The sequence below is a fragment of the Neovison vison genome, chromosome 3 (assembly GCF_020171115.1).
Source record: "Neovison vison isolate M4711 chromosome 3, ASM_NN_V1, whole genome shotgun sequence".
NCBI lineage: Eukaryota > Metazoa > Chordata > Mammalia > Carnivora > Mustelidae > Neogale > Neogale vison.
The window spans coordinates 38620978-38634293 of NC_058093.1; the positions used below are offsets into that span (position 1 = coordinate 38620978).

Consider the following 13316-nt stretch of genomic DNA (forward strand, 5'->3'; position numbering starts at 1 on the left):
AATGGGTGCATTCCTGGACACTTATAAACTACCAAGACAGAAACAGGAAGAAATAGACATCTAAACAGACCAATAGCCAGCAAGGAAATTGAAACAGTAATCAAAACCCTCCCAAAAAACAAGAGTCTGGGGCTAGATGGCTTCCCAAGGGAATTCTACCAAACATACATTTATTTATTTATTTTAAAAAGATCTTATTTATTTATTTGACAGACAGAGATCACAAGTAGGCAGAGAAGCAGGCAGAGAGAGAGGAGGAAGCAGGCTCCCTGCTGAGCAGGGAGCCCAATGCGGGGCTCGATCCCAGGACCCTGGGATCATGATCTGAGCTGAAGGCAGAGGCTTTAACCCATGAGCCACCCAGGTGCCCCTATTTATTTTTTTTAATATCTTATTTATTTATTGACATGAAGAGAACACAAGCAGGGGGAGCAGCAGGCAGAGGGAGAGGGAGAAGCAGGCTCCCCACTGAGCAAGGAGCCCGATGTGGGGCTTGATCTCAGGACCTTGAGCCAAAGGCAGACACTTAACTGACTGAGCCACCCAGGCGCTCCTCTACCAAACATTTAAAAAAGTCATACCTATTCTACCCAAACTTTTCCAAAAGATAGAAAGAAAATTTCAAGACTTGCTCTATGAGGCCACCATTACCCTGATCCCAAAACCAAACAAAGACCTTATCAAATAGTATAAACATTTTAACAATATTTGTTCTTCCAGTGCATGAGCATGGAATGTCTTTCCATTTGTGTCATCTTCAATTTCTTTCATCATTGTTTTATAATTTTCAGAGTACAGGTTTTTCACCTCTTGGTTAAATTTATTCCTAGATATTTTATTATTTTTAGTGCAATTATAAACAAGATTGTTTCCTTAATTTCTCTCTCTGCCACTTCATTATTGGTGTTTGGAAATGCAGTGGATTTCTGTGCACTGATTTTGTTATCCTGCAACTTTACTGAATTCATTTATCAGGTCTAGTAGTTTTTTGATGGAGTTTCTAGGGTTTTCTATATATAGTATCATGTCATTTGCAAATAGTTAAAGTTTTACTTCTTCCTTACCAAGTTGGATGCTTTTTATTTCTTTTTGTTGTCTGATTGCTTTGGCTAGGACTTCTGGTACTATGTTGAATAAAAGTGGTGAAAGTGGACATCCTTGTCTTATTCCTGACCTTAGGGGAAAAGCTCTCAGTTTCTCCCCATTGAGTATGACATTAGCTGTGGGTTTTTCATATATGGGCTTTATAATGTTGAGCTATGTTCCCTCTACGCCTACTTTGTTGAGGGGTTTTATCATGAATAGGTGTTGTACTTTGTCAAGTGCATTTCTTCTTCTTTTTTTTTATCCATTGAAATGATCATATAATTTTTATCTTTTCTCTTGTTGATGCAATGTACCACACTGACTAATTTGCAAATGTCAAACCACCCTTGCATCCCGGGAATAAATCCCTCTTGATTGTGGTGAATTATTATTTTTTTGTGTGTGAATGATTTTTTAAACGTATTATAGGATTTGGTTTGCCAATATTTTGTTGAGGATTTTTCCATTAGGTTCTTGATGAATTAAATTATTGCCCTTCCCCCCTATAAATAAGTATTTAAGTTCATTTAATAATAAGGAGCTAATTCTTTTTCCAAACCCTCACACACTTTTCAGGAAAACTAAGTAAGAGATTGAGTGGATGGTTGAATATGGTTCACTGGGACTTTCAGACTCAGTCCCTTCTTCCTGCCACTTCCTTCACTTAGGAACCAGCCCCTCTCAAAGACTCTTATCTTTTTCTACTTCATCTGACTCTGGAAAGGGCTCCCAGTGCCCGTTTGAGACCCTCAATGCAACCCTCCCTACTTCCTTGTTGGAGGTCCATAGAGTTAATCTCTGGCACCTTTAATGCTTTTCCAGGGACCTCTGCCCTTTTCCTTTCCTGGGTGACTAATGTGCTGCTTCCTAGTCTTCCTAATTCAGCATCAGCATTCTCTCCTCACTTCGCTATTTGTGGACATTTTGACTTTGGAGACCTCCGGAAGCCACACTCGCACGTGACCAGCATGGCTGGCTCTTTCATATCATTCCCATCTGAGATTTCTGGGGGGAGGCTAGGCTCGTTTTGGAGGGAAGTTTCCTTATCCGCCCCTTGTTGCAAGCATTTGCGACTCTGCTCTCTGCTCTAACCTGGGGCTCTGCAGACCGTGTCTTCCCGTTCTGGCAGTAGCCCTTCACTGGCTGTACTTGGCAGCCCACGCTCTCCGGTCTCTGTGATCAGCGACACCCTCGATGACACCTGACGGTCCTCCCCCTCCACCTTCAGTGCCTGCTGGGCTGGCAGACAACTTCCTCTTCCCTGCAGCAGAGCACAGAGCATCTGCTCAGAACCTGCTCAGATGAGCCTTGGTGCACCACAGAATCCGGCCAAGTTCATCTGGCTTCCTGCCATCCCCTTAACAGCCCACTTATAGTCTCATCCATTTCCTGGACTCCTCACAGTGGATCTTCAAAACTTGCCTCCCACTTTGCAGAAATTAAGTTATCAGCGTAAACTTCACAGTTGCTTTTCTCTCCGTCTTTAAATAAATCTCTCTGTCCTCGGCCCTGCCTTCTCTTCTTTCTACCTTCAGAGGTAGGTGATACTTTATTTCCCACGCTCTCTACCTCCCATCCGCAGGGACCATGGTCCTTCCCGTCTCCTTGTTCTCCTGCAGCTTCAGGCTCTCCTCTTTGCCCATCCGTTTTCTTTCCTTACCTGCATCCATCGCTCTTTGAAAGAAACTTCATTTCATCCTACTGTCCTTAAGTGCCATCCTGTTTCTCTCCTTGGCAGCTGCCAAAACTCTTCACCTATTCATTCACCACCACCGCCCCTCCATCCCGACTCCCACTCTGTCCTCTGGTCTTCCTGCCTCCGTCAGTCTTCTGAAGCTAATACCTTAACTGCTACCCTGTTTCTCCTTGTTAATTCATTTCCAAACTGTTTCTGTATTAGTTACTTGCTTCAAGCCCTGGACTCTGCACTGGGGACGCTCATGGAAACAGACCCAGCTCGACCTGCCAGCATGTTCACAGGCAGTAAATGTACAGCTTTTTTTCCCTATAATGTCCGAGGTTCTCCAGTAGTGGGCTTGCTTCCTAGCTCTCTGCTCCTAAACGTCCTGCAGGTGTGCTTCTACTTACCTCCATGCTAGGTCTTCAGGCCTGTGTGGTGTGGTGCTGCCGGAGAGAGAGGCTGCTGGAGCTCACGCTCTCCACCACCAAACACAGCACCACAAGGGGGTTTTGCCAGGTGCTTCTCAGGCTCCTGCTTTGTGCCCAGTGGGAGACACTGGGCCGAGGGCTTGGGGACACCTTGAAGATGGACCAGGGCCCTGTTGTAACAGAGCTTGCCTGGTGATGGCAGTGGAGGAGTGTACCTAGGGTTGGAGGGTAATAGTTTAAAAATCCCCCCTTGCAGATTCTGATATGCTCCGCAGGGAGTTGGGGGTATTCTCTGCTCCATTCTGTTCTTCTGGAACACGTGCTTCCGGTAGGAAGGACACTCGAGACCCACTGCCTGACAGCCAGTATGCTTGTTTATTTTTGTATTTTCTAGAATGTTCTTCAGGTTTAGGCTTAGGGTATAAATATGCTCAGTTTTCAGAGGCTGCCTCAATTCATTCTCAGTGCTTCTACTGTGCTCTTGCTAACTGGCTTTGTTATACGTGCTGTAATTTCTGCAACCTCATTATCATGGAATAAGCCATTTTGATATCCTTAAGTTTTCCTATGTGGAAACTCAAGCAAGAGGTAGGTATCTTTGTTGGCTTATTTTATAATATAACTTAAAATTATCCTTCTAGATGGTTTATACATTTTAAACTTAATATAAAAATCACGATTTTAGAATTTAATAGTCTTTTATTCTAAAACTTAAAAATTCACTTATGTTTTTATTATATTAAGGATGGACCATTTGCTTTAAAAAAAGCACATTAGAGAGCTTGCTTTCCTAGCCCACAGCTGCAACCTAAAGATGCTGAAAAAGAGGAAACTGAAATCTGCTAAAAAAAAAAAAAAAGCAGGAACATGAAAGAAAATCTTTCCCAAGATTTATCTCTTCCTCAGCTTTATGATGTTAAAATCCTACCTTTCTGGTGCCTCTTAAGTTGTGGCACCATTTTGAGAATAATAATGTAGAGTTTAAAGAAAAGGGAACTGAGTATTTTAAATGTAGATGTGATGAGTTCATTAAAAGCCCCAAATTGATCATTACAGCCTTTCAAGCGAGAAATGCAAAAGCCATTGAAGTACAGCTCAGGGAAGTGACTGCACCCAACTGGCGGGAGACCGACACAGGCGCCCGTTCGGCTGACGCTGCTGAATGCCTGCTGGATGGAGAGTCAGCAAAAGGAATCACAGCAGCACCACTGTCTACTGATACAGTAGCTTGTCATATTAAAGATTTAGCTGCAAACATGAAGGCTGAGTTAGTGTCTTCTCTGCAGTATTCTACTTTTGTCTCACACACGGACAAGTCAATAGAAGTGGCTAGACTCGCCGTCTTGCTTGTGCTCATCTGATATCAGCACCAGCTAATCTAAGAAATTCTTCTCTCTTAAAAAAAGATTTTTTTTATTCATTAGAGAGAGAGCAAGAGAGAGAGAGAGAAAGTGCAGGCAGGGGGAGGGAGAGGGAGAAGCAGACTCTCCACTGAGCAGGGAGTCCGACGCGGGGCTCAATCCCAAGACCCTAAGATCATGACCTGAGCGAAGGCAGATGCTTAACCAGCTGAGCCACCCAGGAGCCCTCCCTTGCCCCTCTGCTGCCCCACACCTCTGCATCGATCTTTTATGTGAATGCTTGGGGACACACTGAAATGGCACTGAAACATTCACAGTATTGAACTATTTTATTCACTCTCATGACTGATCCCGGAGCAACTGTATGGATGTTTGCACTGACGGTGCAGAAGCATGGTGGGGGCGTCAAAGCACCTTAGCACAGGTCAAAGAAGGAACACCAGATTGTCCCAGAAGCCATTGTTATTTTTCATGGCTATGCGCTTGCAGTCAAATAATGGCCAGACTCACTTATCTTTGATGAAATCTTAAACATTATCACCTTTTCTTTATTAAGTCTTTCTTCGTGAGTCCACATCTTTTTAATATTCTGCGTGACAAAATGGGAAGTGGGCACAAAGCATAGTCACTGCAAATCAAAGTCCAGGGTTGTCTTGGGGCAAAGAACTTCCATAACCAAGTGAAGTTCACTTGTGCCTTTTGCATGAAAAGCTGTGTTTATATTTGGCAGACACATTATTGAAAATGAGGCTGTCACTTCAAGGAAAACAACTGCAGTATTTGTTGCCAATGATAATATTTAAGCTTTCCAAAGGAAATCAGAATTTTGTGTAATTTATATCAACCTCCATGAGCTTGTCCACTTCAATTGATATAGCATTTATATACCATGAAGTTCACCCTTTTAGAGCATATAATTCGTTGGTTTTTATAGATTCACAAAATTATGCAACAAGTATCTAGTTCCAGGACATTTTCATCAGACCAAAAGGATACCCCATTGGCAATGGCCACTAGCAGTCACTCTTCATTCCCCCTCTCCTCCCAGCCTCTGGCAACCACCAATATGCTTTGTCTTTATACATTTGTCTATTCTGGATGTTTCGTAGAAATGGAATCACACAAAGATCGCATGATTTTTAACCACACTGTATGAAATATAAAAACATCTGGAAGATCTTTAAGACTCAGTACACCAATATTTTCCTAAATATTGGTTTAAAAACCAAAAACTAAAGAGCTGTTACCAAATCATAATTGGGCGAAAGATCCATCCAAAGTGCAAGGCAGATCAATGGCCTCTAAGTGAAGACTGTTCAAAGAGTTCATTGATACTATGTCAGATTCCACATTGCAACAGACCTTTAAGAAATACAAGTGTGTTGAGTTTTGGCATGGTATAAAATAAAAAAAACCTACAATTCTTTGAAAAGACCATTAAAATATTCCTCCCTTTCCCAACTATATATTGGTTTAAGGTTGAACTTTTTTTCTTGCATGTCAATCAAAACCACATATCACAGCAGACTGAATGCAGAAGTGAAGATGAGAGTCCAGCTCTCTTCTATGAAGTCAGATATTAAAGAAATTCACAAAAATGTAAAATAATACCACTATTCTTTTTAAAAAGATTTTATTTATTTATGATTGAGAGAGACTGAGAGCACACAAGCTGGGGGACAGGGCAGAGGGAGAAGCAGATTCCCTGCTGAGCAGGGAGCCAGACAGGGGACCCGACCCCAGAACCCTGAGATCATGACCCGAGCCGATGACTGATGCTTAACTGACTAAGCCACCCAGGTGCCCTAGATGGGTCTTTAAAAAAAAAAAAAATTTGCATAAGTACCATATTTTATTTTACAGTTCTCCATTGATGGACATTTAAATTGTTTCCAGTTTTTTTTTTTTTAATAACAAACAACAAATCTAAGAATCTTTGTTCATTTGTTCATATGTAGGGAAAAATTTTAGAAATGCAATTGCTGGATTAAAAGGTGTGTACATTTCAAATTTAATTGCTGCACTTAGCACTTCTAACGACCACGCTATGGGATCCTCTCCAGGTGGTTCTATGACCACATTTAGAGAAAAACTGTTCCAGCAGAAAGAACCACACAGATAAACATCAGTTATGTCTTAGGACTTTCCCCACTTAAAGCCAAGAAAATAGAGATTTACACAAAAACACACTGACCATCTTTAAAGAGGACAAAATTTATTTCATCATATGTAAATAAAAATGACTTAGATACGCGAGGGGAACATGATAAAGCACACGGGATAAATATACAATTAACTCTAAATAATATCGTCAAAGAACTGTAAAGAATAACATAGTTTAAACAGGAAGTATGCATATATTTGTTGTAATTCCTCAGAGCATTCTCTTTTATTCTGTTGTCAACATGAATACTGCAAGCAGGTTTTACTGTTTTTGTAAAATAGGAACTTCTGATTCGGTAGAAATCACTATTCCATCAATGCAGAGTCAACGAACACCTGTATAAATTGCAGATCTCACTTCGGTATAACGAAAGCCAGGGAACTAGAAAAAAAAATTCCTGTTTAAGATGCACAGCCGGCAGCGTGAACATCAGAATGCATTGACTAGAGCACCATTGAAAATACTTCATTTGGTGTTGTCTGAAAATGAAAGTCATGGAAGTCATGTAGTCAGTTTTAAAACACACGTGTTTTCTCGATCTCATTATCTGAGTTTACAGTAAATATATATAGAGAGACAGCATTGTCGCAGGATTTAAGAGTACCTTTATCAAAATAGACAGCTGGATTCTTAAACAGCAGCCAAAGCTGTGATGATAACAAATAGATCATTGTGTTGAACCAAACAGAGGATGACATGCAATTTATTACCTATAACAATTTACAGGCGGTTCTCGAGTTATTAGAGGTAATATTGAGTGTGTACACTAATCATGCTTTTGTTTCTCCTTTCCATTAGCTGCCTTTTATTATTATTGGGATTTTGGTGGTCCCTTTGATTATAGAAACCCTTCCCACTAGACATAAGAGCAGGAAATAATGGAGATGGAAGAAAAAGGAAGCTTGTCCCTGTAATTCCTTGTCAACAGCTCTAAAGCATTCAGTGGAGGTTAAGTCTGAAACTGCTGGCTAAAACAAAGCTTGGGGTAACACTCTGTGATTCCAATTGTTAGGACTATTCTTGTCTCTAATTACCAAGGATAATTGAGAATGGTCTGTGCTCACTTTAGATAAATTTGACCCAAGATGTTGGCAATGATATGAAAGGATCTGTGTGTATGTGATGCGCAAATTGTGAGTAGAAATTGAAATAGTTCTAAAATGTGCGTAAACAAGTAAGGCAGCCAGAAATTTCCAAATGATTCTGGGGAAGAACATTCTGCAGTTTGGCTTAGAAAAATAGAGATCTCAGATAAAGGAAGAACATCATCTGATGTCACAGATTACAGTTATGTTGTGTATGAAATGAGTCAAGAGACCAATTTTCAAAACCGTGTCGAGCTCAGGCAAACGTATGGTCTATAGGACAAGAGGCCCTGGAGAAGTGCTGTCAGTTACCACCTACTCCAATGTTAGATGCACAGAGGTCTAGACCAAGGGCATTCCATTTCCGACCCTCACGACTTGATAGTCTCACATTTTGGATCAGTAACACACTTCAAAGATGATTTAACTGCCAATATACAACCAGCAGTTTCGTCTCTGTTTTATTATGCAGGAGAAACTCAGAAAAAAATTGTATAACCCCCGATTATGCTCATAAATGAAGAGGTTAATGATACAAATGAAAGTGCTTGACTCCTAGCCCTTGATTCAATGTTTGTGTGAAAAATATGACTTTTGCTAAGGAAATTATTATTATTTATCTAGGTTTTGAATTAAGATTCAGTTTATAACTAATTAGTACTAAACTAGAATTGCGGACAGATGCTTTTCTTAGAGGAGGGTTGAAAAACTATACTCCTTAGCTGCAGAATTCTTTCAAAAAAATATAAACTATGTTTCTTTCATTGTACTAAATGTATCACCTGTGAAATTAGAGCCTGCCTTTGCTTTTCCCTAGTAGATCAACAGCTCCCTGTAATGAGTTCTGAAGGCCAATCAGATTCTTGTGCTTGAAACCCGTTTACCTGTAAGCTTTCCAGAAGCATTTAGAGAATTTATTTTCACTGTACAAAGAGTAGATGAGTTGACAAGACTTTATTCCTTGTCTTTGTTTCAGAAGCTGTTTCTAAAAACCTTAGTCCCATTGGATGACGAGACAGAATAGATTTTGTAAGGGCTTTTCTACCAATTATTTAATAGGCCGTCTTGAAGGACATTGTCATCTTTAAAATGTATGTCATCTTTCATCCCTTGCGACATTGTTTCTCCCCAAATGGAAAGGCAGTGCTGCTTTCAAATGAAGTCCAAGGCATTTACAAAGGACAGTGCCGGCTACCAGACAGGCATTTCCCAACGATGTCATGGGCTCCTCACAGCAACCATGTGAGGTAGGCATGGGTCCCCCAAAGAAATCTTACAGGAAACAGAACATGACGCTACACATGTGCACCATCCATGTATTTTTTTCTGGATTGTTCTATCATTTGAATACACGGTTGAACGAGTAAAAAGAGTATCCCTACCATGTAAAGTAGGCCACAAATATAGAAGGAAAAGTCATATTTTTCTGTGATGTCATAGATCCAGCCTGCAAAACAAAAAGGAATATATTCAGTGTAACCTAGTTGGTAAGAGTCAAGAACACAATTATTGCGACTGTAAATATTTCTATAGGAATTTATTTCTATGTCACGTCATCCCCCAAATATATCAGTTTGCCATTTTTTAAGCCCAGTCTACATAAGCCAGAGTTTCGCAGTGCCTGAGAATGGCAGGCATTTTTCTCCCAAGTTGCTAGAGTACCTTACAAAGTGCTTAAGGCAGGGAAACAGGAGCTGGCCGACCCTTGGGAGGATCTGGTTGGCAGACTTCAGAGTCTCTCAGGCCGGCACAAAGCCAGCAGGGAAAAGGGAACCTAATGATTTTCTTTTTTCACAAATATAACCACAGATCTTTTCTCAAACCTTCAAAACTCATCTGAAGAAGTTTCTAGGGTATATTAAAAGAAGCTGAGTAGAAGACATTTGAACTTACATTCCCTGTGGGATAATTGAGAGTAAACATTAGTTCTAGAAAGAATAAAATTTTCCATGTTTTACAAAATTCACATTTACAGCTGTGAAACTTTAATATTTCTATATACAAAGAACTTTACATTGTCAAGGATAGAGCCTTCAGTGCTGACTGAATGATCAGGTTTTAATACTATAATCTAAAACTTTCATATAATAATCTTATTAGGCACTCTGGAAAAAACGATTATATTTCATGGATTCCAAGTTATCATGAATTGCATGATGCATCATTATCTTCTGTAGCAATAAGAAAGAGATGTCCTTGTCAATGAAAATGTGACTCCATGTTTTCCCGGGACTTTGTAAAATGCATTCCAATTTCAGAGATGTTAAAATGTGAAAGAAAAGCCTCAGAAACTATGAAATGTGATTAGGTTTCAGTGATTAAATCAAAGAATCAGTCACAGTTCAGGGTCCCCATGCAGCCAAACCATGTGAACTGAGAGGATTAAGCTATGCACAGGAATTTCATTTACGGTAAAAATGTAAATTTTGAATATTCACTTTTGTTCATATCAACAAGTATATTCATTAGCAAAGATACAAGGAAAATAGGAAGGATTTAAGGACCAAAGTTGCATGCCATGACCACTTTTCAAATAACATCTTTTAAAAAATATCCAACAGGCAAACGAACGCATAAATGCAACCCAACCTTCCCCTAGCAGCAAATCGCTACAGGAAAGCCACTGCTTTTTGGTCTGAGTTCCTGGCAATTGTGTGTCATCTTTGTTTTATTGTGTCTCGTGCATAATTAATGCGCCGGGGTGAGTCAAAGTAGTCATAAAGAAAAACACTGGACAGCCTGAAATATTTATATATTGTAACCACTCAAATCTGTAGACTCCAGATCTCCTTTAAAAGTTAACCAACTTTTCTGAGTGTGTTGTTTGAGACACACAAACGAAGAAAACACCGGACTCCTGAGATGGAACTTTAGTAAAAGGCTCTATCAGTTTTTCCCAATCTCTGATTTGAGGCAAGAAGAACAAGGGAGATGAACCATCTAATCCAAAAAGCAAAGACCCTGGCTTCAGAACTGAATGGGAAAGGCGCTGTGACACTGACATCTGAACAGGAGCACACCTAGCTTGGGTCAGAGGCACCATGTGACCATCACGCTCCGCTATGAATTACCAGGATGAGCCGGTCCATGGGCAGATAATGCAGCAAGGTCTGTGTCTACAAGCAGAGCGTGGGGTGGGATTATCTAGAAGCTACCATTAAAAACAATCAGTAAATACAAACGAGGTTCTCATACTCCACTCATCCCCTATGAAAGCCGATCTTGTCACTGCAACAGTTAAAACTGTTTTTTTTTTTAAGATTTTATTTATTTGAGAGAGAGAGCAGAGCAAGAGGAGAGACCACAGGAGTGGGGGTGGAGGACCAGAGAGAGAGGGAGAAGCAGGTTCCCTGCTTAGCTTGATCCCAGAACCCTGGGATCATGACCTGAGCCGGAGGCAGACACTTAACCGGCTGAGCCACCCAGGTGCCCGGAATCTGTGCTTTTCTTATGATCGAGTGACAGAATAAACTATCCTATAAATCACGAACGCTGACAGCTGGAATGAGCAGAACTATCCATGCTGCTGAACACGGATCCCAGAAATAGGACAAAGTCTTACCTGATTGGAAAATTAATTTGGACTTAGTTCAGAGTGTTTATTGACTTTTTTTGTTTGAAGTGGTTGAATATAGGTTCTGGGGGTCTGTGAAGTGGCCCTTACCTCTTTCCCCTGAAGCCCCCAGCTTAACCATGAGCACAAGTCACAAGATTTTAGAGTTTCAAACACATTTTCTCTTGGCTCCTTGTCTGTACATACACAGTTCCCCCTTATGTAAAAACTCCATCACTCTTAGCACAACCTAGCATGCCCTCCCTCCGCTCCATCTCCCCTTTTGTCTCTGCAGACTTTAGAACATCCTAAGTATATTATACTTTATTACAGTTGTTAACTGAGTTCACTATATTTTAAAATATGTTCTTTCCTCTAAACATATAAATGTTTGAAAAAGGGTGTCTCAGGGGCGCCTGGGTGGCTCAGTAGGTTAAAGCCCCTGCCTTCGGCTCAGGTCATGATCCCAGGGTTCTGGGATCGAGCCCCACATCGGGCTCTCTGCTCAGCAGGGAGCCTGCTTCTTCCTCTCTCTTCCTGCCTGCCTCTCTGCCTACTTGTGATCTGTCTGTCAAATAAATAAATAAAATCTTTAAAAAAAAAAAAAAGGGTGTCTCAGTAACTCATGTGTCCTTTTTTCAAAAAATGCCCCCAACTTGACCAAACAATTTCATAGTAAAGGATGGGGGTGGGGAATAATCCTAAATTTTATGTTAAATTAACCCCATAGGTTTCTCTAGTCTACCTTTCAGATTTATTTATTTTTTTCTTTATTTTTAAAGATTTTATTTATTTATTTGACAGACAGAGATCACAAGTAGGCAGAGAAGCAGGCAGAGAGAGAGGAAGGGAAGCAGGCTCCTCACTGAGCAGAGAGCCCGATGTAGGCTCGATCCCAGGACCCTGGGATCATGACCTGAGCTGAAGGTAGAGGCTTTAACCCACTGAGCCACCCAGGCATCCCTCAGATTTATTTTTAAAAGACTCTGGATCCTGCCCTTTTTCTTTGGTGCCCATTTTAACATTTCTGCCAGTTTGAATTGATTCCATTCCTGGGTCAGAGGCAAAGCGGGTCAGGAGAGACAGGACTTCACTCTGTGCTTTGATCCTCAGCACGCATGGATATAAGTCTTCGGAGAAATGATATTTCTGACAAGCTGCCCACCTCATTCATCCTTCACCACTTCTCCCTACAGATCTGATCTCGATTCCTCGGTTCAGAGCCTGGCATCCTTGGCAACCCCGATCCAACCATCAATTCAAATCAACAGCTTCCAAGAAAAATCTTGTTCCCTATTACATCGCATTTACTTTTCCTTTGAGTCTGTCAAATGAGGAATGATGGCTGTTTTTCTTATTTATTAAATAGGTCTTCCTAGCCTTTGATGGAAAACACTGCAAATTGTTGCTAGGCTGTTACATTTTAGGCAAAGAGAGGAGGTATGTGCAGATTTTTAGTCAAATCCGGTGGCCACGTTTTGCTATATTTTACACTGGAAACATCTAGAAAAGTAGGCACTATTATTACATCTTTACAGGAGAGGAACTGAATGCCAAACAATATTATAAATGAATTAGATCAAGAAGTTCATGTTGCTAAATGACACAGCTGCAATGTCTGTTTCACTATCTGATTGTATATTCTTCACTTAAATGGAACTCTGTGATTGTCTAACATGCTGGTAAATGGTGCCAGATTTCTTAATGCCAGTAGAAGCCACTTTGAAAAATGGAAAACACATTCATTTCTGAACCCATTAGAAAAGAAAAAGGTAATGTGAACAATAATTTCCCCTGTAGCAAACCCTGCAAGTAATAATTCCTAGCCCATTTTGAATTTCTAGCAAGAATGTAATGTGGTAATTTGGTCACTCATAGTGTAAGTCACTTCTGAACTATAAGGCGTAAAAGGCCGGGCCTGATCTCATGGCAATGTTGGCTCCTTGGTCTGGAAAGTC

The 13316-nt window shown here is 40.6% G+C and overlaps 1 protein-coding gene across 2 annotated transcripts in view; it reads right to left on the reverse strand.

Moving 5' to 3' along the window:
- Positions 1 to 6760: 6760 nt before the first annotated feature.
- Positions 6761 to 13316, reverse strand: part of SLC16A14 (solute carrier family 16 member 14) — a 30040-nt gene continuing 23484 nt past the window's right edge. For both annotated transcript variants that reach the window (XM_044241798.1, XM_044241797.1), the window contains one exon: positions 6761 to 9252. In XM_044241798.1, coding sequence (XP_044097733.1) covers positions 9101 to 9252 — 152 coding nt within the window. In that variant the 3' untranslated portion in view covers positions 6761 to 9100. The remainder of the gene's footprint in view (positions 9253 to 13316) is intronic.